Here is a 27,461-nt window from a genome sequence, read left to right on the forward strand (position 1 = left end):
ATACTCTCCCACAAATACACTCAGAGCTCAGGGGGAGGGGAGTAGTAGACACCAACTTAAAGTACAGTGGTAGTGAGAAACGTGTGTACAGAACTCAAGATTAAGTGAAAAACTTTGTTTCGATTGCTATTATTGAAAATTCTTTCTAAAAATATTATTATTATGTTCTGCCTTTAGAAAGCACGTAATTTAATCTTCTTTTGATTTCCTATTCTGATGTCTCATCATAGTGTGGAAGTGACAGATCAACAGATCTTATTCCCTCAGTATTTTGGGTAATCAGTGCTTTCTATGGTCGAATATTTCTTCAGTATGCAAATAAAATTTCTTAGCTTTAAAGAAAGACAAAGATAAGAATTGCAAATGATGAGCAGATACTCCAGAAGAGCTATCTGCATTGATGTAGGGAAGCACCCACACTAATGAGATCACAGACCACTAAAATATTGAAGTGTATGTAACATGCACACAAACATGATCCTGTGTATTGGGAAGCCTGTAGTATGTATGTAAAAACAATACATTTAGTAACGGTTCTTTCCCTCCCCAGGTCGTGGTGGCAACGTCTGGCTTAGTCCTCTGGGATGTTCTCTTTCTACCTTACACATCTGCATCCCCCTACATTCTAATCTGGGGCAGAGGATTCCATATGTTCAGCACTTGATGTCTCTGGCAGTAGTCGAGGCAGTCCGATCCATTCCTGAGTATCAGGTACGTTCTCTATACCAATCTTGTATGTCCATTTTTAGGGACTTTTCAGGATTTTGTTTTTAGTATAAATTTTCAGACTTGATCAGCTTATACCCTACATTTAATCTATACAGAGATCAAAGGAGGTGGAGCTTCTTGCATTGTTAGTATCATTGGCTTTACTGCTATCTCAGAATTCACAGGATTCCTTTACTCTCTGGAATTCCTTCTCTGTTCTGCCTTTGCAGAGCCAGATTTCACAGACTTCCCAACCATGGAAAACCATCTTTTATTTAAGTAGTGGGCTGTGTAGAAGCTATTTGTCTGATTTTTTTGTGTGTGGCAAGTAAGTTTGTTTTATAGACTTAAAGAAAAGACTTCTCATTTTCTGTCTTTTATTTACCCTAGTCTAGTCTGTTCATAAGAAAGATATCCTTTATGTATCTGACTGAGATTTAGGCAGCCAGGCTCACTTGTAACCATTTTACTGGCTATAAAGACAGATTTGCCTGCTACATTGTCTTTGCCTGATGCATTGTTTCCGATTATGTGACTAAGACTAGGTCAACAAAATGAATAACACACTGCCTTCCTTCTTCCCAACTTTCCTTGGTTCCACAAGCCTTCTTTTCCCTCTTGTTCCCCAGATCTTACAAGGAGAATTTCATTTGGTCAGTAAGAAAAGATTTTTTTTCCTAGCACTTACTTTTTGTTTGAAATTCCCTTTTATCACTTCTGAGGCAAGCAACGTATGAGGTCTCGAGAAAATTCAAGATGAAGAATCAATCATCTTTATCTCCTTATATAACTACCTTTTAATGTTGCCATTTCCTAATATTTGCTACTTGCAAAACTTCGGCATTTTACAGAAGTAGTTAACTCAGACATATGTTTCTTATATTATATCAAATCAATGACATACACATTTCCACATAAAATTTATTGTAGCACCCAGTAGCGCTGCTGGAGTCTAAGTGTTCAGTTACATGCCTTAACATCCAGGCTTCAGAACTCAGATTGTAAATTTTCACTTTGAAAACTGAGACTATAAAACCTTATAGCGGGACTAAATATTTTAATACTAGCAGAAATGGAACAAAGTAATGAGTTTAACACTTGAGAAAAGAAATAAAATATTGCACTCAGAAATGGATGTTGGTTGTTGTTGGTTTTTTTTTTTTTAACTTGACCTTTCTTTAACTTTGTGGCTTGAAAAAGTTTGAAATGCATATTATTACAAAGATTTTTATAGCTGAGCTTAATTACTAAGTAGATGCAAGTGTCCATTGTATCCTGTGGGTTTATGTTTGAAAAAAATAAAATCTAAAATTTAAGTTTGACATGATCACAGATTCATAGGTTTAGAGCTGGAAGAGATGTTATTCAGGGATGGGGAACCTGCAGTCTCAAGGCCACATGTTACCCTCTAGGTCCTCAAGTGTGGCCCTTTGACTGAATCCAAACTTCACAGAACAAATCCCCTTAATAAAAGGGTTTATTCTGTGAAGTTTGGGCTCAGTCAAAAGATTGCCACAGATGCCTAGATGGCCACAGATTCCCCACCCTGTCATAAGTCATTTAGTTGAAAAATTCAGAGTTTAGGAAGATATTGATGAAGTGATACAGAATGAAGAAAGCCAAGCCAAAAGAGCAATAAACAGTGACTAACACTAAAAGACAAGTAAACATAAATTCATTACAATGAATAATTTTGGTTCTAGAGAGCAAAGAGCATCTCTCTTTTTGATAGAGGAGAGGTATGGAATGTTGCAGACACTGTAGGCCTGGAGCACTTTGTCAGTCTTTTTAGCCATTTATCTTTTTTACAAGGAAGGTTTCAATAGAGCATATGTGAGGAAATGACTGTAGTGTTCTTAAAAAGAAACAATTAAAAAAAATGGGAAAGCATGTTTTAGCCAGGCACTCTTGAAGACCCCTATGCTCCCCCAGAGCCCTGCCTCTGGTGACAGTTTTGTGCCTGTTCTACCCAACTACCTGGGAATTCTTCTTTGTTGCCCAAATGGGGGTGAACCTTTCTGCTGCCCAGCCTTTTGGGATGGGTTCTTGGGTGGCCAAGGCTGAGGGAGAAGGGAATGGCACCACCAGTGGTGGGCATGTCCTTCTGCTTCTTAGCTGTCCTAGGTGAGTATTGACTTAGGACCAGGGGAAGGGGCAAGGTAGGTAGATAGATAGATGTAGATGTGTGGACACATGTATACATGTATACATATATACATATATGCATAAAATATTTAATGGAAGAAAACACAAATTTAACAATTATAACCTTAAATGTGAATGGATAAATTTTCCAATAAACTAAAAGCAAATGCAAGGATAGCTTTAAATTAATTAAAAACAATTTAAAACTATATATAACATTTATGACATTTTATATAATAATTTAAAACATACAGAGGAGAAATGAATGGATAGAACCAAATCTGTTACATTTAGGTGCTTCTAAAAGGCATGAATTTTAATCATTTGGATTCAGGTAAGGCAACAACAAAAATTCATAATGCTAAGAGAGTCAAACAGGAAGAGCATATTATATTTAAAGCACCATAAACAATAAAAAGTGTATTTTCATGTGACATATGCACATGTGTGTTTATGTATGTGTGTGTATCTACTTGTATAAATATACACACAAATATATGTAAATGAACAAAATTGAAGGAAAGCAATGATAGAAAGAGTCTTTAATTTTCTTCTTTCTGAGCTGGTTAAATCCAATAGGAAGATACAAACAATAAGAAAACTAGAATTGAAAAAATTAGATTTGACTGCCCTATTGCTGCTTCTGAATGCAGCTATTAAAGAATAAAAATATACTTCAGCATTCTGTAGTATCTTTTTTTTTTTGGAAGCAGGAAGGCAGGGCAGTTGGGGTTAATTGACTTGCTGAAGGTCACATGACTAGTAAGTGTTACGGGTCTGAGGCCATTTGAACTCAGGTCTTCCTGACCTCCTGACTCCAGGACTAGTGCTCTATCACTGCACCACCTAGCCACCCCAATTCTGTGATATCTTTACAGAACTTGACATAAAGGTATCATAAACTTTATTAAAAACAAAAATAATAAACATTCTTGCAGATTGTAACTTAATAAAAATAATAGAGGGAGCATAAACAAAATATGTCGACCTAAATGGAGCCTAAGTAATGATTTCCTGAATAATTGTTCAAAGAACAAATCCTAGAACCAGTAAATAATTGCATTAAAGTTAACATTAACAGCAAGACAACATACCTAAAATTTAAAGGCTGCTGTTAAAGCAGTTCAGAAGAAAATGTGTATCTCTGAAATTTTAAGTTGAAAAGGAGGAAGAGATGATCAATTAATCAAGCATACAGTTTAAAAAACTATAAATAAATTAGCAATCCCAAAATATACAGTGCACAATTCTTGAAAATTTAAGGAGAAATAGAGAAATGAGGGGAGGAGGAACATTTGTAGAACTGAGAAAAATGAAGGCTTTATAAAAAAAAATACTAGAGCACTGATAAATATAAGGAAAAAAATCAGTATGTTGTAATTTTTTTTATCCATATCTGTGATTTCCTTTAGCATAGGGAACTGGGGAAATTTTCTCTATGAATGAAAGTTTTCCAAAATTCAGCAACATAATTGTCATAAGAAAGTTACCTGGGGGGACAAAATGTGAAACTCAAGGAATTATGGAATTGAATCCTGTAAACTAAAAGGAAATAAACAAATTAATTAAAAAAGAAAAAAGAAAGTTACCTGGGGAAACAAAAGGTTGGGATGATTTACCCAATGTCATACAACCAGAATATTTCACAGGCAGGATTTGAAAGTGGGGCTTCCTAACTTCTAGACTGGCTCTGTGTCTACTAGGACACTCTGCCTTAATCACATTAACAAGAACAAATAAAAATCACATGATTATTTCAATAGAGGTAGAAGAGCCCTTTTAAAAACTCAGAACTTATTTATGTTAAGAACTGAAATACATTGACATGGAAGAGTCTTTCTTTAACATGATCAAAAGTATGCATCTAAAACCAAAAGCTAGCATTATTTGCAATGGAGAAACACTAAAAGCTTTTCCAGTACAGTTGAGAGCTAAGCGATACTTTCACTATTGTTTGACAGAGTGTTAGACATTATAATCACACAGATAAGACAAGAGAACAAAATTGAAGGTGTAAACATCAGACATCTATTTGCTAATGATGCAATGACAGAAAATTCCATTATATTGACAAAGAAACTGAGACAATTAATAGCTTCAGTAAAGTAATTAGATGCAAAATAAACCCAAAAAGCTATCAGAATTTCTGATCAGTACTGCCAAACTAGGAAGAAGTGGTGACAAAAGAAATTCCAATCAAAATATAAAACACGTAAAATTTTATGATTAATCTATCAACACCCACACAAGATTTATATAAATACAACTACAAAATGCAACAGAAATAAAAACATGCATAAGTGGAAAATTAATTACTGGTCACAGTTGATCTAGGACAAAATAATAAAAATGATAACATTATCAAAATTAATTTGCCATTTCAGTGCCATATAAATCCACCAATGATTTACTTTGTAAAAATTAACTAAAACTAACAAAAATTCATTTGGAAGGGCAAAAGATCTAGAGTCTCAAGGGAAAGAATGAACAAAATGTGAATTATTAGACTTCAAACTACATTACAAAGCAGTAGTCATCAGAACTGTTAATTTTTTAATAGATGAGATGAAAAAAAAACACAGGTACACTAATATCTTATTGGTAGAGCTGTGAATTTGTCCAATTATTTTACCTATTATTTTATAATTATGTGAGAAATGTGACTAAATTGTCTATCCTTTTTAAGACAATAATCCCACTTCTAAGTGTATTTTAAGAAGGTCAAAAACAGAAACAGATATTCAATATAGATACCAAGAGATTCTTAAAAGAACTTTTTGGGGAAGCAAAAAATTTGGGTGCTCATTGATTGGGAAATGGATGATAAAATTATGGTGTTTGATAACATATCAAAATACATCAAATAGGATGTCATTTTGTAGTAAGCAGTTATGAGTAATAAGAACTCAGAAATTTGAGATTTGTATGAACTAATGAACAATGAAAAGAAACAAAACAAAACCAAATAAAAATTTACATAATGACTGCAACAATGTAAATGAAATGATGACTAAAAAAGAAGCCTAACTCTGAGTGCCATTTGATCTTCTTTTCATTTTATGATGTCATACTCTAATTTTTTCCTTGATTTATTCTAATTGATGTGAATTTTTTTGTCTGTGATGCTTACAAGAATCTTATTACATTTTATATTTATTTATTAGTTGTCTTTTTTACAAGAACTCCTGGAAAAACTGGAAACCAGTTTGGCCCTGTGGAATGGGAATTTTTCTTGTCTTTGATTGCCATAAAATATTATTTTATTTTATTTATTATTTCATGTTGTAGATTCAGAGTGTATGTGGTATGATTTTTAAGGCCTCACCCCATTTTTCATAGAATTTCTCTATTACTTTGTTCTAAGCAACTGATGTTGAAGCATAAACTGCAGTTATTTTCATGGTGTTTATTTTTTCTAAATAAAAACTTCCAAATCAAATCAACACATACTCTGATACTTTAATGCAAAGATAGGAACAAATCAGAATGGGCTGAAATATATGAGAAAGAATAGTTCAGGAGAAACACACGAGAGATACAAAACACTTTAGATATTAGGGGGAAACAGGTTGAGCAAAGGCCTGTGCCTTTGAAGAAGAGCAGGCCAGTTTGCCTTCAGGAAATTGCAAAGTTCCTTTAATGACTACAAATTTCTTCCAGAAACAAAGATCTTTCTTTTAATATCAACAGTCTACCTGTGTTATTACTTGACTGTGAAATATGGAACACGATAGTCTCCAAAGAATTCAAAATTAATATTATGCAGTACAGTAAGGAGGCGTGTGATAAATATATGCTGGATGTAACATAGTAAATAAGGAACTTTGGAGAAAGGGAGTAAAGGAAATGTATGATAGAAAAAGGAAATGGGCTGCTCATATGGTGAGGGAGAGGAATGATAGAGCAGGCCAAACGTACCATTAGTATTTGTGAGATATGAGAAGACAAAGAAGGCCCTTAGTATGTTGGGTAAGCCCTCCTTTACCAAATGTATTGGACAAGAGTCAAAAAGGATAGGCAGTGATCTTCATCATTCTAAGGAATATTCAAATTCATGAGTATTTTAATATTTTAAATAGTGCCACTAACACAATAGGTAGTCTCAGTCAGCTAGTTTTTGTTTTTGTTTTTGCTTTCCTGGAGATGTTATGGGTTTTTTTGTTGTTTTTAGTCATAATAAATTTGGACAAGGGAAGAAGACACTGAGGTTGGTGCTGAATTTTTCTAAGTCTGTGTCTCTGTTGGCCCAGGAGGTTGTCTTGAGTCTAGTGTTGGATTATGGGAAGGAGAGAACAGTAGTTCCAGAGTATATTAGTTTCAAGATGATTCACCCAAGTTTGCTTTTTATCTAGATGACCTCCTAAGGTCCCTTCAAATCAAATGAGCCTATGATTAACATATGAGTTTTTCTATAGGATATCAACTTACGAGTAAAGTGGCCCAATGATATCTACTACAGTGATCAAATGAAGCTGGGTGGAGTTTTGGTCAACTCAACACTTGTGGGAACAACTTTTTATATACTTATTGGTAAGTTTTTATGTTGTTTTACCAGCAGTTTTGGAAATAATGTAATAAAATTATCTTCAAGTAGAAAGTAAAAATAGATTATGCATCAACCACTTTTCAGTTTGTCATCCCATTTGGTCTATAGCTTTTATTTCCTTTTATCACCATGCTCACAGAATACTCAAGAGAGTGATATGAGAAGGAACTGGGTCAGTTAGGAAATTTCTTAAGAAATTTGGAGTTCCTAAATAATTTAGCTAGTCCTTTGAAATTTACCAGATTAGTAAATCTGAGAACCTAGGATCAGGAGCAAAATTGCTGTCACACTGAAGATATTGTGGGTATCCTAACCTTAGTCCATCTTGGGGTCTGGTTTGGAGTCCTCCTTCCCTAGATAATCTTCTTTGCCACTGTCACCAAAGTCCTGTCCCCCTCTCTCCTTCTTACATTTTTTCATCACTGAACATGAGAAAGTAGAGGTCTAGCCGTAGCCCTTCTTAGTGACTGGATTCAGAGGCTTCCTCTGGACTTACTGCTGAATGTGGAGGTAACTAACTTACATGCTCAGTGTTTCATCCCTTCATAATATTTGAATGCCTAGTTTTCCAGTCCCTTGTTGCAAGGCCTCTTTCCAAGGCCAGAGCCTCAGACCACAGATTGAAATAGGAGCCAACTAGAGTATTTTCTGAGTGTCTTGGGATAAGCCAAAGAAAATGATGCCAAATGTGAGTTCAGTCAGCTTCTTGGAGACCTGATCTCACTAGATATTTATTATTTCAGATCCCCAACCTGATTTCCTTGCTGGTTTAACACCTACTGTTTGAAAAAAATATTGTCTGAGGCTGAGATCCATCATAATATCACAAAATCATGTTATTTCAGAATAATGGCCATCTTGTGACCCTGGAGCAGTGATCTCCAAAGTAGGAGGCAGGGCAACCTGAGGGACTGTGGAATGTGATCAGTCAAAAGGCAGGAAGATGAATTTACTTCTCATCCTCCCCAAAGTAGCCACTCACAGGACTTGCCTACAATACAGCAATACCTGCTCTTTACCCATTGCCGCATAAAACTCCCCCACACATCATTCCTTCTCAACTGCTGTGCAAACTCCAAACTTTTTGAAAAATCATTGGTCATTCAGAACAGTTACAATCTAACCCTGATCAGAGCACCTATTGGGAAAAATTTTTTCTTCAAAGAAATATGGAAACCAATTGTCCTAGAGGGTCACAATCAATTGGTATTTTTGCCATCTGATGGCTAATAAAAAGCCACAGTTTGAATGTCATACATATATTTGCCAGAAGACCATTTTATGGAGAGCACTCACATGGAGATGAAAAGTGATACGAGGACCCCCACGATCTCTCTGAAGAACTTTAGTATCTATTGTGAGGCATGGGAGACACTGGAACAGGACTGCCCAGCATAGCGTGCCTCATCAGAGAAGGTGCTGTGCTGTGTGAGCAAAGCAGAATTGCAGTGGCTCAGAAATGTGAGATGCACAAATTTAGAGACATCTCCACTACAAATGTTCTTATGGACTAATTGTGCCCCCTCTGTGGTAGAGCCACAGCTTGTATTGGTCTCATTAGTCACAGTTGGACACAATACCTTGACCCCAACTGATGATGTCATTTCAGTCCTCTTCGAGAATTAAGGACAGCAACCAGCCAATAAATTCCTGTCCCATTCCCTCAAGACCTTGTCATTCAGAGTCTGCATCTACCTCCTACCACTTCCCACTCTCTCCCTTCTGTCTGTCTCAGCCATACCCCTCCCCAGTTTCTGTCTTCCTCTGCCTGCCTCATCCTTTGTACTCTGGAATCTCTTCTTTTTTTTGTGTGTCTTTGATCTCATCTGTTTTCCAGCTGTGTCATCTTCAGTATCTCCTTTTCTACTGGTTCCTTCCTTACTACCTACAAACATACCCAGGTCTCCCTCCTCCTTAAAAAAATATCTTCATGGGGCGTCTAGGTGGCGCAGTGAATAGAGCACTGGCCCTGGAGTCAGGAGGATGTGAGTTCAAATCCGGCCTCAGACACTTAACACACACAAAAAAAAACTAGCCATCTGACCTTGAGCAAGTCACTTAACCCCATTTGCCCTCCAAAAAGGAAAAGAAAAAATCTTCACTTGCCCCTGCCATCTCCTCATATTGTTTTCCTTTGCCTCCTCTTTTCATAACCAAACTTACTTTCACAGCCAAAAAGTCATTTGTACTCATTGCCACCACTTCCTCATCTACTCACTGCTTGGCCTCTTGCAAACTTCCCTAATTTTGTTAAAAGACATTCATCCTACAACCTAGGTAGGTTCAGCAGCCTCAGAGTCATACTTTATTCTTTCATCTCCCTCTCTCTCCCCATAGCCCTTCAGTTGACTTTGTCTTTGGTAGATAGAGCCCTAGAGTTTTAGGAGCTAAAAGAGGATTTAGAGATTATCTACTCTAACTAACCCCCTATTTTGTAGATAAGGGAACTGTGGTCCTGACTTATTCAAGGTCACATAGTAAATGGCAGAGCCAGAACTAGAACTCATTTATTCTAGTTTGTCTAGGCAGATTTGCAACAGATTATAGTTTATTTAAACTATAGTAAACTATGTAATTGTTAGAAAATGTTCCCATTACTGATCTTTAACATCAGCTGAGCTCCAACGTGGACTAAGTATGAATGAAATGGGTTGGATACACTTTCCTTTAGAACAGTACCACAAAAAGTACTTTTGTTCTGAATGATGGTGAAATAATATTTGTGTTCTTGCTATGAAATTCAGGCTAAGCAGGTATGTAAGTTGAGGTAAACTGAGAATGTCTTATTTCACCTTGGACTAGTCTAGAACTTATCACAGCATCTGGAAAATGCCGTTTTCTCTCAGCCTTTGATTCTCAAATTGGCCAGCATGGGGTGAATCAAACAGGACTTTATTCCTAATCCAGTGAAAAGAAAATGTTTGTAAAATCATTGAGATAAAAGTCAGTGTGATCTATGGTTGGTACCAGTTGAATTCAATTCAACAAATACTTGTCAAACACCCACTATGTCCTGTACTAGGCACTGGGGAGAGAAACTCCAGACCAAAACATTCTTTGCCCTCAAAAAGCTTACCTTTTATTGAGGGATAAAACATATACAAAGGTAAGTAAATGTAAGCCTATTTAAGGAAGACAAGAACACTAACAAGTGATGGAGGGAAAGGAAGATCGGAACAAAGTTGTCATAGAAGATTGACATGGGACGTTACCATTGGGATTCATAGGCAGGGATCTCAGGGGGATATAGGAGACTCCAAGGGATGTTACAGTGAGACAAAAAGAAATCTGTTATAAAGTTCTGCCTTGACCAAGGTTTAAATTCACTGGGTTTTTCAGCTGAGCAGTTTACTTATACTTTTTTGGCAGAAGTCTCCACTTCCAACTATGTGCTCTGGTGACGTAGGAGAGAGAACTGAAGACCTCACTTTCTGTCACATTTGGCCTGGTCTAGAACTCTTGGTTTCATCAGCTCAACTACACTCAGAAGTGATGCTGAGAAACCTGTTTGCCCTGCTCTTTGTGAACAGCTTCAATTTCAAGAAGAATCTGTTTTGACTTTCCTGCCTTAGATGATCATTTTTCAGTGTACAATAACAGTGAATATGAGTAAGAGATATTAGGACCAGTCAGTATGACAATTATCAGTGGAAAAAGGATGAAAAGGAAGAAGGTATCAGAATCTCCTTCTCTAGGTGATCAGAGGAAAGAACTGCTGTGCAGGCCAGGGCAAAGGGGAAAGAAGCAGGAATTGCAAGAAAGATGATGTAATGCTTAGAAATCTAATTTGGGGGAGGAAAGAAATCATCTTTCCAACTGATTTCAATGTCAAACCATTTATTTTCCAAAAGTGATTTCCTGAGAATAAGAAGAGCTGTTTGTGTCTCTCTTTTGAGTTGTTTATTGTTGTTTCAGGCTGTGGACTTAATGTGAATAACAGCAACCCTACTATATGCATCAACGATCTCATCGTAGAATATAATAAGAAACACAATAAAAATCTAAATCTGTTCCGTGTGGATTATCTTATTGCAAGAACAATAACTGTGCTGGAGAGACTGATAGATGCATTTCAGGATAAAGGACCTAATGCAGTTCTTCCTCTGTATTATAAATACTGGGTGCACAGGTTGGTGGTATTTCTTCTTCAAGCTTCATTTCTTAACTCCATTGTTTCTGATGAGCCTCATAAGCATTCACCTAAATACTTAAAACCCTTTATTTATTTATTTATTTTTTGGAGGGCAGTTGGGGTTAAGTAACTTGCCCAAGGTCACACAGCTAGTATTTTATGTGTGTGTGTGTTAAGTGTCTGAGGCCGGATCCGAACTCAGGTCCTTCTGACTCCAGGGCTGGCACTGTGCCACCTAGCCGCCCCCAAAACCCTCTATTTCAAACAATAGCTAGAAGGTAATTTTATAAAATCTCTATTTTTTAAACTCATAATAAAAATATTCATCAGAAATAGTATAAAAATCAGTTTAATTTGCAGGCTTTCCATTTCACATAATTTCCGCCACACTGAAAACTCCTTTTGTAAATAACTTTTAAAAGAAAAATTTTTTTCCAAATTTTCTCAAAAATTTTTTTTCATTTCTCTTCCCTTTCATCCTGATCTATTTTGTTTTTTTGAATAGAATAAAACTGGGATTGGGAAAAAAAATTTTTTTGTTCTTCAAAGTTTTAATTGTGTAGGAAATAAAGGATAAGGTTATCAGAATTATTATTGTGTAATATATAAAAACTTGAAGAGGAGCGTTGGCTTTAGGAGAAGAGATTCATGATTCTTGTCTTGGATTTTTCATCTGTCTCTTTATTTTACTAGTTATAGAAATAATTCAGATCTCACACAAAGTCTGATAAATTTCAGCTCTTAAGCCCCTCTAAAATAATTGTGTAATGTAGTTTTGTTTTCTATTGATTGTGAAGATTTATGTATTTGTGTGCCTTAACTTGACTTAAGATTGTATCATATTTCCAAGTAATTACCTCCACTGCTCTTGATCTATAGTGGTCAGCAAGTTCGTCTGGGAAGCGATGAGGGGCCAATGGTATGGATTGTTGGCGTTGATGATTCTGGCTTCCTTCAAGTTCATCAAGAAGGTGGAGATGTTGTGACTGTGCATCCAGATGGCAACTCTTTCGACATGCTGAGAAACCTCATCATTCCCAAAAAGCAGTAGTCATGGGAGCCAATGAAATGGCTGCCTGTTATATCCAGCACTCAGCTGTTAATGATCACAATGAGTGTGCCTACCCCATCTAGTTGAAATTAGTTTAAGGTGAAAGTACACAACCACCTGCAAATACATTCCTATTTGATTTCTTAGGTCTTTCCTGAGGTCACCAATCATGAAGATCTGTTTGGGATTGTGGCTGCTAGAGGTTTTTTTCTTTCTTTAGTGACTTTTCTCATAACTTTTTATTACTTTTTTTGTTTACCATTTATTTCTGCCTCCTTTTGAGAAGAGTCACCAGCCTTTCCCTTCTTAGATTTAGATTGGTGTTTATTGACACATGGAGCTCTTATTTGGGAATAGCACAGGGAGAATTTAGATATTTTCACAATAGTAAAGACCTCACCACTGTTCACTTTAAAAAGAAGAAAAGCAACAGGCCCTCCAGTCTTGAGTCATTGCTCAGTTATGGTCGATGATCTTTTCTACTCAACCAGGGAAATGTGTTGCAAAGAGAACGTGTGTTGACACTTGGTATTTTTTTTTTATTTCTTTGTTAAGAAAAAAAAAAGAGTAAGCATTTTGCAAAGGTGGTGCTTGTTATGTATTTCGTTGTCATTTGTTATATTTAAGTGGCTAAAAAATATTTAACATGTGTGAAAAGAGAGTGGAAAATCACTAATTTAGAGTGAGTTTATTTGGAGAGTACACGTACAAATTTCATGTATTGAAATTTACTACAAATTCAAGAGTTGAGTGAATTTTTAAGATCAAACTCAAGATTTTTAAAGGAGTTTGGTGGTGTGTGAAGTTGACATGGAGACACCAAGACGATAGAGTGTCTGATGGTGGCATACTCATATCTGCAGTTTTATCCAGGTTGCTCCAAAAGACTTAGTGAAGTTTTAAGCTATTGAAGTCAGAATTTCCTGATACTTTTAGGACATCATGTACTCTTAAGTGAGGACTGGGACCTTCTAAAACAATTCCTAAGTGTAGCTTTGAAATGTGGAAAATTCACCGGATCCTAATAAGAACAGATTTTTGAAAAGTTAACAGGTTAGATTAGCCTCCAGTTCAAGACTGAAGGACTTATCTCAGCATTTGGTTTGTAAATTGTAAGCTTCCTTGCTCCTTCATTTTGTATTGTCAAGAAATAAAACTTTGAGCTGATTTAGACTGGGTATTGGTTAGTTATTTTAAGGCTTTAAAAGATGTTAAGAATCTGATATTGATAGAATAAAAGAAAGGAAGCATTTTTTCATATGTTTTCTATTCCAGGTGTGATCCATGCTTTTTCTATGAAATTGTTATCTTCATTTAACTTTTAAATCATACATGGTACTTGTCAACTATAACTTTTTGTTTAACCTTTCCCACCAGTCTTGGTGAAATAATTGGAAGGAAAGTGGGATAGAGCTCCCAGCTCTGTACAAAACCTCTTCATTGCATAGTGACACTATATGTTATTCTTACCCAGGAAGGTTGATGCAGAAACTTAGGAGTTTCATCATACAATATAACTACACCAGTGAGACACAGATAGCCTCTCAGCAAGGAAATATTAACATAAAGTTAACCAGTCTCTGGAAATCTAATATAAAGAATATTCACAGATTTTGTAAACAAGGTTTCAGTTGGAATTGGGGGGAAAAAACAATCAGCCCATCTTTCCAATATGTCTTCTTTTGGGATTAGTCACAAGTTGTGTTTTTTTCCTTAATCTTTAACTAAAACTACAAAAATGGACTCATCTTTGAGTGGTCTGTGAAATTTCACTGAAGTAGAAAGTGAATACCTCCTGTCTACATAATGAGGAATTTTTTTTGTGAACCTCATGACAAAAAGCAAGTCATCCCTTAGAATTGCTGTCATTAGTGTTTTAGTCTCTTTGGGAAGGGTTACTTCATGAAAAACGTTTCATTTTATTTTGTTTAAGCTGCGATACTATTTTGGAAATTTCTGCTTTGGAAAAATGTTTTATTAAATTTACTTTTGAAAAGCAACGAAGTATATGGGGCAGTTAGGTGGTGCAGTGAATAGAGTACTGGTCTTGGAGTCAGGAAGACCTCAGCTCAAATATGGCCTCAGACAGTTAACACTTACTAGCTGTGTGACCTTGGGCAAGTCACTTAACTCCAATTGCCCTGCCTTTCCCCCTCCAAAAAGCAAAAGAAAGAAAGGAAGAAAGAAAAGTAATGAAGTATTGGAAGCATTAAAGTTCATAGAGACACTTTGATACTTTTGCCTTTATGCTTTTAAATAGGCTGTTCAGATTTGTCTGAGGAGGAGACAGAAGAGACCTTAATTGAATGCTGCATTTTTTTTTTATAAAACTGGTTTTCCTTCTGATATACCAAAGAAATTGTCATTTTAATCCTGTTCTATAGAATAGCTAAATTAAGGTCATTTCAATGTTTTGCAGTTACTGTCAAGAAAACCAGAATAATTTTTAAAATGAATCTCATCTAAACTAGATTTTTAAAAATGTAGTTGTTATAGGAATTTTTATATTCTTCTCACTCTTTGGAACAAGAAAATAAATCTTAGCATTTTGTTGGAAGCAGTAATATAGCCATTGAGCAGCTCCCCAAATCCTCAGAAAATACATACAATTATTAAAACCTCTATATTACTAGAATCATCTCTTCCATTATAATGTGGTAGAGATGGTATTGGCTGTTATAGTGATGAGGAAGAGGAGGAGAAGGAGGAGGATTACAAGGACAGCAAGGTGTTTCTGTGGATAGAGTGCCTGGAGTCAGTTCAAATCTAACCTCAGACACTTACTAGCTGAATAACTTTGGGCAAACCATTTAACCTCTCTTTCCTCATCTGTAAAATGGGGGAGAGTAATACCACTCACCTCCCAGGATTATTATGAGTATCAAGTGAGATAATACTGGCTCATGGTAAGCTATGTATAATATAATAAGTATTATAAATGTTAACTATTATTGCTAGCTACTCTTTCTGTCAAAGTAGTTTATAATGTGCCTGGATTTGTTTTAAGAGTTTTTTCCTCAGTTTACCTTGGAGAAAATATTAGGACTTTCTTTGGAATATAGACTACCCAAGAAAATAGTATGTCTGAATTATTAACTTACAAAGAGTAGTTAGTTATATTTGTGGATATATCATCTGGTATTTAAAGTTTCCATCTTTCTTATCATTTTTTTAAGTCTTTAGAACATTCAGAAATGTGGATCTCTTCTGAGTATAAGATCCCTCGGGAGCTAGTCTCTAGGACTTCCTTAGAAATAGTTGCAGTTAAAAGAAAGTTCAAGGACATGTATGCAATAGCGACATTTTTAGTCTTTAGGGAACATTTATTTGAAAGACCCTGACACATGGGGCCGGGATGAAATGGATATTTATGAAGTAGAAACATGAAATGGGTATTTATGAAATAAAAACACTAATATTGCTTGGCAATAAAGGAGTTGCTTTTAATTTCAACCAAGCAAAGGTTAAGTAGTTGTGATGGGAGGGAAGAATGACCCCACAAAGCCCAGCAGCCAACTCTTGTCTTGAGGGGTATTTTAACTCCATTCACTTCATTACTTAGCAGGTTGATGAATAAAAGCTAAGGGCGTAGATCATGAGCATAACTGGAGAAAATAATAGAATTCACCCCCAGTGTAGGAAAAATTGGTAAATTAGAAGTTTTAAACTTGGGTCCAAAGAGTTTGAACTTTGAACTCACAGAAAATTGATTTCTCTTTAATATTCAGAAGCCAGGCTCTTCTTGTTTCTAGGAAATTGCTATACAGAAATGTAATAAAATGAAATATAAACTTACATTTTCATCTTTGAAGGAACAATCTTTGTAAAGTAGTTACTTAAAACAAATGAGCAAGGAAAGGAAATGCATCAGAATAAATGGTTTGGACTTTGTTCTTATTTGTACTGTGTATTTTACTCAAGACAACAATCAACCATGTTTGGTGATAGTTTTTTATTAACATTAAAAATACATAATAAATGAAAAAATACATAATAAGGAATGCATATGTATTTGTAAGCATTGAAAGTTTGGGTGCTTTGGGGATTGATTTTGATATATTTTTGACAGAAGTTTATTTTTATCACAAAAAAAGGTCTTAATGCTTAAAAAATTAAGTTAGTAGAAATGATTAAAAACTCAGATGGTTTTAAAATAAAGTTATGATTTCTAAAATTTGAGACAGCTAAAAGTATTTTTGAAATATTTCTCCTTTCACTAAAATGGCTTAAGTTAGGATATAACATCCATTTGAACATATATGTGCTTTCAAAGGACTTATCACCTTTGAATATTGTGCTTTTTTTCTTTTTTTGGATAATGTGTTTTTGATAACCAAGAGCTCAATAAAAAGCACAATAAAATTTTGTGGCATTTTATAATTTGTTCTGTTACATTTTAATTACAGCATTACTCATACCTTCTTAAATGTTTCATTCTTCTAATAAATGAAAACCAGTAATCTCTTTGCTACCCACTCTACAAAGCTACTCCCTCCCTCTATGAGCCAGGTAAGAGAGTTTCTCTTGCAGAAAACTTTACCCTCCATTCTTACATCTACATTAAATATTTCTTCTTAATACTGTTATGAAAATAATGCCTAGATTAACTCTGTAAATGTTGGTTCTTATCTTGGAGAAATCCTTTATAGGTGAATAAAAGATTAAAAAGTTAGCTCTATAATATATTTCTTTAGAGTAGGAAACTTTCACTGTTAACATTCAATTTGTTAATTACATGTGTACATGCTACATATAGATATACATAATCTGTCAATCAAGCCTAGTAGTCCACATTGTCTCCTTTGTCTTAATAGAAATCCTTGTATAAGCTAAACATTTCCTAAAAAAACAAACAAAAAACCTACATGATTTCATGCTTTCTGAATACAGCTACAAAATGTTAATGATAAGATAGTCACAAAAGGGGTACTTTATTTTAAAATGTCAGATGATATTTCCTACCTAAGTTAGTCCTTGCCTTTAAAGAATTATGATTTCATTATGAAATCCAAAGGAATACTCAGGAAATTATCTAAATTTGTTTTATATATGCATAGACTCACATAAGTATTCTAATGAGGAATGACTACACAGGGTATAAAACAGGATGGATAGATCTGTTTCTTAACAATGTGAACAATGTTGATTATATTGATACATACACTATATACACGTCATGTTGCATTGTTAAGTTTTTGATTCGTTCAAAAGACAAATTGGTCCAATATAATGATTCTTTTAGGTTCTATATAATGACACTAGTTTGATAAAAGAAAATTTCACAATTTAACAACATATGACAAGTGGATTTTTAATTTAAAATGATAGCTATGAAATTTCTGACTTACTTTGAAACAGAAAAAAGCAGAAGCATACATCATAAAGTAAGCCATTTTGTAAAGACAACAAAAATGATACAATGTTGGGTAGTTTAGAACATTTGGAGAAAGTATGTAAGAGTGGGTAAAGGAGAACTTTGACGAAGTGAAATACTTAGACCAGTGCTGAAATAAGTTATCTTAAATGGTTAGCCTTTAAGTAATATATATATGTATATACAGACATATGTGTGTGTTTATTTCTAAACTCCTTTTTTCTTTAAAAATATTTATTATATATTTAAATGGTGAATGCATTTTACTTGCCATGTATAAAATGCAAGTAAGAAAATGTATATATTATTTTCATTACATCTTTTTAAATAATTTTTATGAACAAAGTGAGTGGATAATTGATAATTTTCCACATTGCACATGCAATTCAGTTAATTTTATTAGGGTTACTGTACTAATCATGAGTGACTGAATTTTTTTATGCCAAATTCTGAATGTTTGCCATGTATTTAAACTTGACTGGGCTAACAGATTTTTGTATTGCAGGACAACTATACATTCTTCTCATAAACTATTATCTGACTTGCTTTTTCATTTAATGCCTATTCAGTTGTGTGGGTACTATTCATTTTATGAGTTCATAGATTATTGGAAGTTGAAAGAAAATAAGAGCTTATCGATGTATCTTAAGTATGCACAACAATAAAATGGAATTATATTGTCTTGACAAAAATGTTTGCACCAGAAGGGAAACAACATATATTCTTATGTGTTTTCATGAGAATAATGAATACTCCTGGGAACAGTGAAATTGTCTATTTTTCTTACGATTATTTTAACCATATTCTGCTTTTTCTAAGGATATGTCATGAAAGGCAGAATGATCTAGTAGTTAGAGAAACAGCCTTGGCACCAAGAAGATCTGGCTCAAGCCCTGTCCCAGATATTGGCCGCATGACCCTCCCAGTGTTTCAAACATCTCTCTAAAACTAGAAGGTGCAGAAAAATTCTCTCACCTGGGAGTTCCCTCCAACAATGAAATCCCAGATCTAACTCCCATCCTATGGACAGATCAAGTTATTCTTTTAGGGCTTTTGTTTTGACTAGGATATTTTAAAAGGAAATGTTCTCAAAGTTTAGAGTTGAGAATTCTTTTTTAATCACTCTGGAACAAACATTACTTCAAATATTGGCCATTGACTCAGTCAGTGTTCCCTAAAATTAGGAGGCTAAAGTTTGATTTCAAATGAGGAGAATATTAACCATCATAAGATTATAGATTTAGAGCTAGAAAGGATTCTAGAAGCCATCTGATCCAATCTCCTCGTTTTACAAATAAACTTAGACCAAGAGAGGTTTAAGTGACTTGGTCCATCAAGGTAGAGTGATTTGAGGTTTTAGAGTAATTCTTGGGCTAGTTATTCCTTTTAAAATAAAACCAGGGCTACCTAGCAGTCTATTTTGTTCTTGTTTTGGTTTAGGTGATGAGATGGAAGGGGGAAAGGAACAAAACAGCTTCAGTTTGAACATTTTCCTGAATACCCAGCACAGTATTTTTGCAAGTTCTTCACACTCAATAGTTTGTCATTTTGATGGTAAAAATCTAAAATATTTTTGAATCAAAATAGTTACTTCTGTATAAGATAATTTAAATCTATGCATAACTAGTCCTTGCCCCTTAAATCTGTTTGACACTCTAAAATAATGAGATCTGGCATATGGCATCTCATTAGCATTCTGCACCAGAGATCAGGTCATAGTAATGCTACACTGAATCTTCAGTGTTTTTCTCTGACCTTCAAGTTACTGTTACACATGGTTTGCCAAGAACACATGCCAGTTTGTCCCTCATTGACCTTCCTGCTCTGCTTGGTAAGTGTAACCATGTTGTCTTGTGCTTTCTTTGGAAATGCTTCCAGTTTGTTTGCTTTTAATTAAGAGGCCAGTTTCTATTATTGTCACCTTGAATTGATTATTACAGAAGTTCCAATATAATGGCATAGCTCAGTTTCCCTGTGGGTTTCTGGGGGTAAGACTGAGGACAGACTTGGGTTTTTTGAAATAAATGTGTTTACCTCTTCTGAACTAGCTCCATAATTTTCAGCTACATGTCTGGTGGCTGTGCATGAGGATGGCTGGAATGTCCCGTGTTTGGATAACAGGTGGTGGTAGTTTAGAAGTACAAAGGGAACTTGTCCGGTGGGTTGCATATCCATCATGTGTTCACTCTCAGTGTCATGGTTCACCTTTGCCATCGCTATGTTATTGCCATCTGACTGATCTGAATGAGGGGTATGGTGTCCAATGGGCCCGTACTTAGGTTCCTTCATATATATCCTTGTTTGTTCATATAAAGCTGGCACTGGTAGAAGATGGCTTAGTTGTCCAAGTGTCTTGGACTGGAAACATTCTGATTTAGGCAATAGGGAATTTGGCACAAAGTTCAATGAGGGCTTTTCATTTGCATTCATTTTTTCAGGTATGTCCCTGTTGAAAGCTAACTTGCTTTCTTCCTTGATGAGATGGTGAGGAGGATGTATCCTGCTTTCTACTTTGTTGGATTTCAAGATGCTGAAATCATAAACATCCTTCTTCTGCAAGCTGTTAGGGATTGCCGTGGCACAGCTGGTAAAGCTATTAGATATGGCGTCTTCATTATATCTTTGGGCTGATGTGGGCACTTGAAGGGAAAAGTATAAAACATTAGACAATGGAGTTTCTGAAATCAGGAGCTATATTGAAACTGTGACCTTGTGTTAACATTGATATATTTTAAGTGTATATATATGACTGCACTGGTTATGATATAGGTTGACTTAAAAGAAATCCAGACTCAAAAAAACAACAGAAATGGGACTCAAAAAGCAACGAAATCCCCATAAATCGATGCTGTCTATGAAAATGTCTAAGAATTTTTAGACACACTAATTTACTTGTTTGGTTCTAGAGTTGGGATAAACAGGAGACTATCCTGCAAATTTGCTATATCACCTGGTTTTTTTTTGTTTGTTTGTTTTTTGGTAAAAGCAATAACCATCCTCCAGAATTAGACATATGCCATGCAATCAATTAACTCTCTATATTTTAATTTTTCTCTTGAAAAAATGATTTTTTAAAACCTATAAGGAAAACTAGAAAGTTTGGCAGAGACTAAGTATAGACCAATATCTCACACCATATATCAAGTTGACCTCCAAATGAGCACATGACTTAAACATGAAAGTTGACATCATAAACAAAGGAGCAGGGAAGAAATTGCCTGTCAGATATAGATAAGAGAGTTCTTGACCAAAAAAGTGATACAGAGGATCACAGAAAGTTAAATGGACCATTTTGATTACATAAAACTAAAGAGGTTTTGCACAAACAAAGTCAATGCAGCCAAAATAAGAAAAGTAGGTAAATGAGAGAGGGAGAAAATCTTTTCATAAAATTTCTTTGATAAAGGTCTCATTTCTAAGGTAAACGGTGAACTGATTTAAATTTATAAGAATAAGAGCCATTCCCACCTGCTGATAAATGGTCAGAGTTTTCAGAAGCAGATACAAGTTGTCAAAAGCCATATTTAAAAAAAAATGCTCCAAGGGACGGCTAGGTGGTGCAGAGAATAGAGCACTGGCCCTGGAGTCAGGAGGACCTGAGTTCAAATCCGGCCTCAGATACTTGACACACTTACTAGCCGTGTAACTTTGGGCAAGTCACAACCCCAGTTGCCCTCCAAAAAAAAAAGGCAAAAAAAAAAATGCTCCAAATCTCTAATAGAGAAATACAAATTAAAACACTTCTGAGATTGTATCTCACACCTATCAAATTGAAAAAAAAATTAACAAAAAAGGAAAGAAAATTGCAAATGTTGGAGAGGTTATGGGAAAATGTATACATTTATGCACTGTTAGTGGTTCTCTTAATTGGACCAAGCCATTCTTAAAAACAATTTGGAGTCATGCCCCCAAAGTTACTAAACTCTGCCTATCTTTTTTTTTCCCTTTTTGGAGGGGGGGAGAGGAGGCAGGGCAATTAGGGTTAAGTGAGTTGCCCAAGGTTACACAGCTATTTAAGTGTTAAGTGTTTGAAGCCATATTTGAACTCAGGTTCTCCTGACTCCATGGCTGGGTGCTCTATTCACTGCACCACCTAGCTGCCCCATATGCCCATCTTTTGATACAGCTATTCCACTACTATACCTATACTCTAAGGAGACCAAATAAAATGGAAAAGGACTTGTATGTACAAAAATACAGGGTGTCTAAACATCAACATCTTTAAACTGTCCTAAGATTTTTGGGATACCTTGTACTTGTAGAAACTCTTTTTGCAGTAACAAAGAATTGTAAACATGGCCAAGTGGGGCACCAGTTGTGGAATGGTTGAACTAGTTATGGTATATGAATGTGATGGAATACTTGTGGGCTATAAGAAATGAGGGATGGTTTAAGAGAAGCCTGTGAAATATGCAATGTGAAACGCAATGAAGTAAGCAGAATCAGGAGGAAAATTTAAACAATAGTAAGAATATTTGTAAAAACAAGTAACTTTGAAAGACTTAAGGAACTCTGAACAACACTATGACCAACCATTATTCCAAAGCACTCATTGAAACATGCTACCCACCTCCTGAGAGATGATGGACTTAGAGTGTAGACTGAGACTTTTTTTTTAAGATAGCCAATGTAGACATTTATTTTGTTTGACTAAACATAATTGTTATTAGGCAGTTTTTCTTTTTCGGGGGGGGGGGGGATGGGTGAAAGGGCAGAAGGTTAATTGAAAACTTTTTAATTTTAAGGGAAAAAAAGGTAAAGTTTTTGTAATACATAAATCCCACAGACATTAGGAATTGAATCACCATTTTTCATTTTTACTAAGTATGTAATTAATGGAATTATGTTGGGCCTCTCTCACCTTTTTTCATTAGCACATAAAAATAAAATCTTGTGTCAAATTCAGAGCAGGGAAAAGAAATCTTCTGTGGCTACATGTGAATAAATATATCACTGACAACAAAATCCTTATGGTGTCTTTAAAAATTTTCTTCCTTTAGATATCCTAGAAAATATTTTTTCTCATTAGTTTAAAGGGCCAAATGCATTTGTTATTGTTTCTCTAGTTCTGATGCAAATACTGTCACTATTGTAACAAGTCACATATTACTAATTTCATTAAATCTTTGGTTCTGTTAACCTGGTTTTTTTTTAGCAGGTTAAAGTTGGTTTTTTTTTTAACTCTTTCTTACCCCTACCATGTTTAATTCCTATGTCTCAGAAAATGTTATGCCTCCCAAATCAATTCAGTAAGTATTTATTAAGGATCTAAAATGTGCCAGGCACTGTGTCCCACAATGTCTAATTTTACCAGTCTGAGAACTCAAGTTTATACAAGTGAATTCAGAAAGTCAGTAAGTGATTATCCAGGAATAGTACAGAAAAACAAATAGAAGACTCGAAAAACCTCTTGACTCCCAGGTATACCTGATACAACAGGCTGCCTTAAAAGTTATTATTTTGTCTATATTGGACATTCACCTATATAAACAAGAGATGCTATCATTGTGAAGTTTTTGCTTGAATGAATTGAAAAAGCCTTATTAAGTGTATTATGTACAAAGCACTTTGCTCAGCACTGGGGATGCAAATAGAAACTTAAGCCATTCCCTTCTTTCAAGAAGTTCACATTCTAACACATGAAAATAAGAACTTGTCAGAATCTTATCATCTGACATAACTTCTTTTTTCCTATGGCAATGTTTTTCACCCATAGGAATGGTGTGTTGTGGTCATTTATTGATCTACTCAGTAAAACCTGTTGAATAGTAGTTTAATTGGGATGAATGGAATAAAGAGTTCTTAAAAATTCTTGGATTAACTCCTTACCTCAACTCCCCTACTTAACTCCCTCTAGCTCCCCTGCCTCCACCCCATAACAGCTATAGCTACATCCCTGCCAACACCACAATGCCGATATGACAGTGTCAGTCCAGAGAGTATGCAAGAGTTCTGTTCACAGATTATTTAATAATGGTACTGATTATCACTAAAGCTGGAGTGGAGTATATGAAGCTTCACTATCATCTGTTTCCTCTTTAAGCATGTCTTTTTATCTGCCAAGAGAAATTAATTTTGTTTCTAATTTTTTAAATTTAAAAACTAATTGTTTTTATTCAAACACAAAAATGGAAAAATTATATTCCTGGTATGATCAAGATTCTGGTGAAATTTAATATTGAAACACTGTTGGAACATAAATTTCTAAAATAAATATGCATTATGTGTTGGATATTTTGAGATTAATATTTAAGAGTTTTATTTCCAGAGATGAGCCAAAGTGGCAAAGTAGTGGGAAATACAACTGAACTCTTTCCCAACACCTCCATAAATATCTAGAAAACTTTCTGAAACAAGCTCTGATTGGGAAATACTGGAAATAGAACAAGCAATTTTTTTTTTCCAGCCCAGATCAGTGTAGGGGGAAAAAAAGAGGTCTGTGGACTCTAGGACTAGGTCTAACCATTAGCATTCCATTGTAGGAACTGCTGGAGGGTCTGCCTGAGCCTGTGCCCAAGAGCAAGAAGAAGTCCCAGACACACACAGAAGAGCCAGATCTTGTGCAGGGAGCAAGAAGAGGGGACAGCTGGCAGTGCTGTCACTGACTACCAAGTGGTAGGTCACAGAATTAAGGTGGAATAAAGAAGGGACTTGTGCCTAAGGGTAGCAGTTCAGGAGTGGCATGCAGGGAATGGTTGAGGTACCTTGCTGTATGGAGCCCAAGGAGCAAATACAGGAGAAAGCAGAAGCTTTTTGATTCTGACATGGGAACAAGGTCTCACATTCAGCTCTGAAGCCTGCAGAAGAATAACCAGGGCAGGAACCCCTGACTGAAGGGAAGCCTACAGTTCCATCACTGAACTAGCAAAGATTGCCAGCTGACAATAGTAGCAGCAGTCTACTGGAACTCCAACTTGTTGCAAGCCCACAGTTGTGTTGCTCAAACCCAAACCCAGGTTTAGAATTTGCAGAGTTCAGAAGCACAGTTCTCAGACTTTGCCTTGGGCCAAACAACTTTGAGTACACTTAAAGCTTAAGGGTCCCTAGCCTGAATTGCCCCTTAGATCCTGTAATAACAATACTCAGTGCCTTAGGGAAGTAGTAAGAGACCAAAACACCACATAAAAATTTCCTTAAGAAGTGCACAGAGTGGGGGAGGAGCCAAGATGGCGGAGTAGAAGCACGACCCTCCCGCAGCTCCGGCTTCCACCCTCCCCAATCCATGTAAAAAGGGGACTCTAAACAAACTTTGGAGCTGCAGAACCCACAAAATGACACAGAGAAGCTAACCTCCTGCTGAGAACAGCCTGGCAGGCCGGCAGGAATCGGCCAGCGCAGCGCTCTGGGAGCTGAGCCCAGCCCCACGCTGAGGCTTTAGCCCTAGGGCAGGCCTGACCAGCCGCCAGCCAGAGGGACTCCAGATCAGCAGCAGCTGTGGCGTTTCCAGATTTATCAACACATAGATGCGAAGGACAAGGTGAGAGGCCAGTGCATTCTGGACTTTGGGACCCAGTAAGTGGGAGTGCATGGCTTTTACCCCCCGGGGCGAAAAGCCACTGAGACTCAGGGACAGCCAGCCAGCTGAAGGCGGCTTCAGCTCCTGGCCTGCAGAGTGCAGGGGGACCAAGCACCAGTCTGAGGGGTCATCGCTCTTGCTTTAACCTGCTTGGATCTGGATTGCAATCTAGGGTGGAGGTCCTGGGGTGTGTGTCCAGCTTGCCAGAGTGTGTGGAGACCTCAGAGAGGGCACCCATCTAATACCTCCGGCAGCTGAGAAAACCCCAGCGTTTGGGACGAAAACTCCCCTATCTGGTGGCAGAGTCCTACTGTGGCAAAAAGCCCAAAAGTCAAATCATTGAGTGGCAAAATGAGCAGGCAAAGGAAACAAAGCAGACAGAAAATTCCAACATTACACTCCTATTTTGGAGATAAGAAGGAGCAAGGCATGGAACAGGAGGAAATCAGTGAAGTCAGAACTCCTGCACCAAAAGCTTCAAAGGAAAATACAAGCTGGTTACAGGCCATAGAGGACCTTAAGAAGCAGATAAGAGAAGTGGAGGAAAAATTGGGAAGAGAAATGAGAACAATGCAAGAAAATTATGAAATGAGTCAACAGCCTGACTGAAGAAAATAATACCTTAAAAAACAGACTGACTCAAATGGCAAAGGAGGCTCAGAAAGGCAACGAGGAGAAGAATGCCTTAAAAAGTCGAATTTGCCAGATGGAAAAAGAATCTCAAAAGCTCAATGAGGAGAATCATTGCTTCAGAATTAGATTGGAGCAAATGGAAGCTAATGACTTTATGAGAAATCAAGATGCTGTTAAACAGATCCAAACAAATGAAAGAATAGAAGGCAATGTGAAATATCTCATGGGAAAAACCACTGACCTGGAAAATAGATCCAGGAGAGATAATTTAAAAATTATTGGACTGCCTGAGAGCCATGACCAAAGTAAGAGCCTGGAAAGCATCCTCCAGGAAGTTCTCAAAGAAAACTGCCCTGATGTTTTAGAACGAGAGGGCAAAATAGAGGTTGAAAGAATCCATCGATCACCTCCTGAAAAAGATCCCAAAAAGAAAACTCCTAGGAATATTATAGCCAGGTTCCAGAATTCCCAGATTAAGGAGAGAATATTACAAGCAGCCAGGAAGAAACAATTTGAATATTGTGGAAACACAATCAGGATAACCCAGGATCTGGCAGCTTCTACACTGAGGTATCGAAGGTCCTGGAATGTGATATTCCGGAGGTCAAGGGAGCTGGGATTAAAACCAAGAGTCACCTACCCAGCAAAACTGAGTATCCTGTTTCAGGGGAAAATATGGTCATTCAGTGGAATACAGGACTTTCAAGCATTCTTGCTGAAAAAAACAGCTGAATAGAAAATTTGACATTCAGATACAAGAAGAAAGAGAAGCATGAGAAGGTAAACAGGAAAAAGAAATCATAAGGAACTTATCAAAGTTGAACTATTTTTTTTTAAGCAATTGGGGTGGAGTGGCTTGCTTGGGGTTGCACAGCCAGTTGTTGTTTCTGGGTGTGGTACTGGGTGTCTGGGCCTGGATTTGATCTGGGTTGTCCCGGCACTGAGGCCGGTGCTCTTGCTTGCTGAGCCACTTGGCCAAAGTTGAACTATTAACATTCCTACATGGAAAAACAATAATTGTAACTTATGAAACTTTTCTCAGTAGTTGAGGGGATTAGGAATATATATATATATGTCTTTATATGAGGGTATGCAGGCATATGAATACATATGTGAATGTGTGTATATATGTTTACAGGTATACATAGACAGAGGGCACGGGACCAATTTAACAGGAAGGGATGATACTTAAAAGGTGAAATTAAGAGGTGAGAGGGATATAATGAGAGGAGATGGGGAGAGACAGAGTGGGGCAACTATCTCATACAGAAGAGGCAAGGGAAAATGGTTACAATGGAGGGGAAGAATAGGAAGGCAAAAGGGAATGGGTCAACCTTATTCCTATTGAATCTGGCT

General features: G+C 36.3%; 3 protein-coding genes across 7 annotated transcripts in view; 1 reads left to right on the forward strand and 2 right to left on the reverse strand.

Moving 5' to 3' along the window:
• Positions 1-15,661, forward strand: part of HLCS (holocarboxylase synthetase) — a 255,339-nt gene extending 239,678 nt beyond the window's left edge. For all 5 annotated transcript variants that reach the window (XM_069062949.1, XM_069062951.1, XM_069062947.1 and 2 more), the window contains 4 exons: positions 551-711; positions 7,269-7,383; positions 11,315-11,528; positions 12,411-15,661. In XM_069062949.1, the coding sequence (XP_068919050.1) occupies positions 551-711; positions 7,269-7,383; positions 11,315-11,528; positions 12,411-12,582 (662 nt within the window). In that variant the 3' untranslated portion in view covers positions 12,583-15,661. The remainder of the gene's footprint in view (positions 1-550; positions 712-7,268; positions 7,384-11,314; positions 11,529-12,410) is intronic.
• ATP5PF (ATP synthase peripheral stalk subunit F6) overlaps positions 1-27,461 on the reverse strand; it is a 393,425-nt gene that overhangs the window by 347,851 nt on the left and 18,113 nt on the right. The gene's annotated exons all lie outside the window — the stretch shown is intronic.
• Positions 17,750-27,461, reverse strand: part of SIM2 (SIM bHLH transcription factor 2) — a 97,419-nt gene continuing 87,707 nt past the window's right edge. The window contains exon 11 of the mRNA XM_069062973.1: positions 17,750-20,595. Coding sequence (XP_068919074.1) covers positions 19,874-20,595 — 722 coding nt within the window. The 3' untranslated portion in view covers positions 17,750-19,873. The remainder of the gene's footprint in view (positions 20,596-27,461) is intronic.

Source organism: Petaurus breviceps, unplaced genomic scaffold, assembly GCF_028583685.1.
Source record: "Petaurus breviceps papuanus isolate PSGF00001 unplaced genomic scaffold, PetGlider_PUasm1.0 90515, whole genome shotgun sequence".
NCBI classification, from domain to species: Eukaryota; Metazoa; Chordata; class Mammalia; order Diprotodontia; family Petauridae; genus Petaurus; species Petaurus breviceps.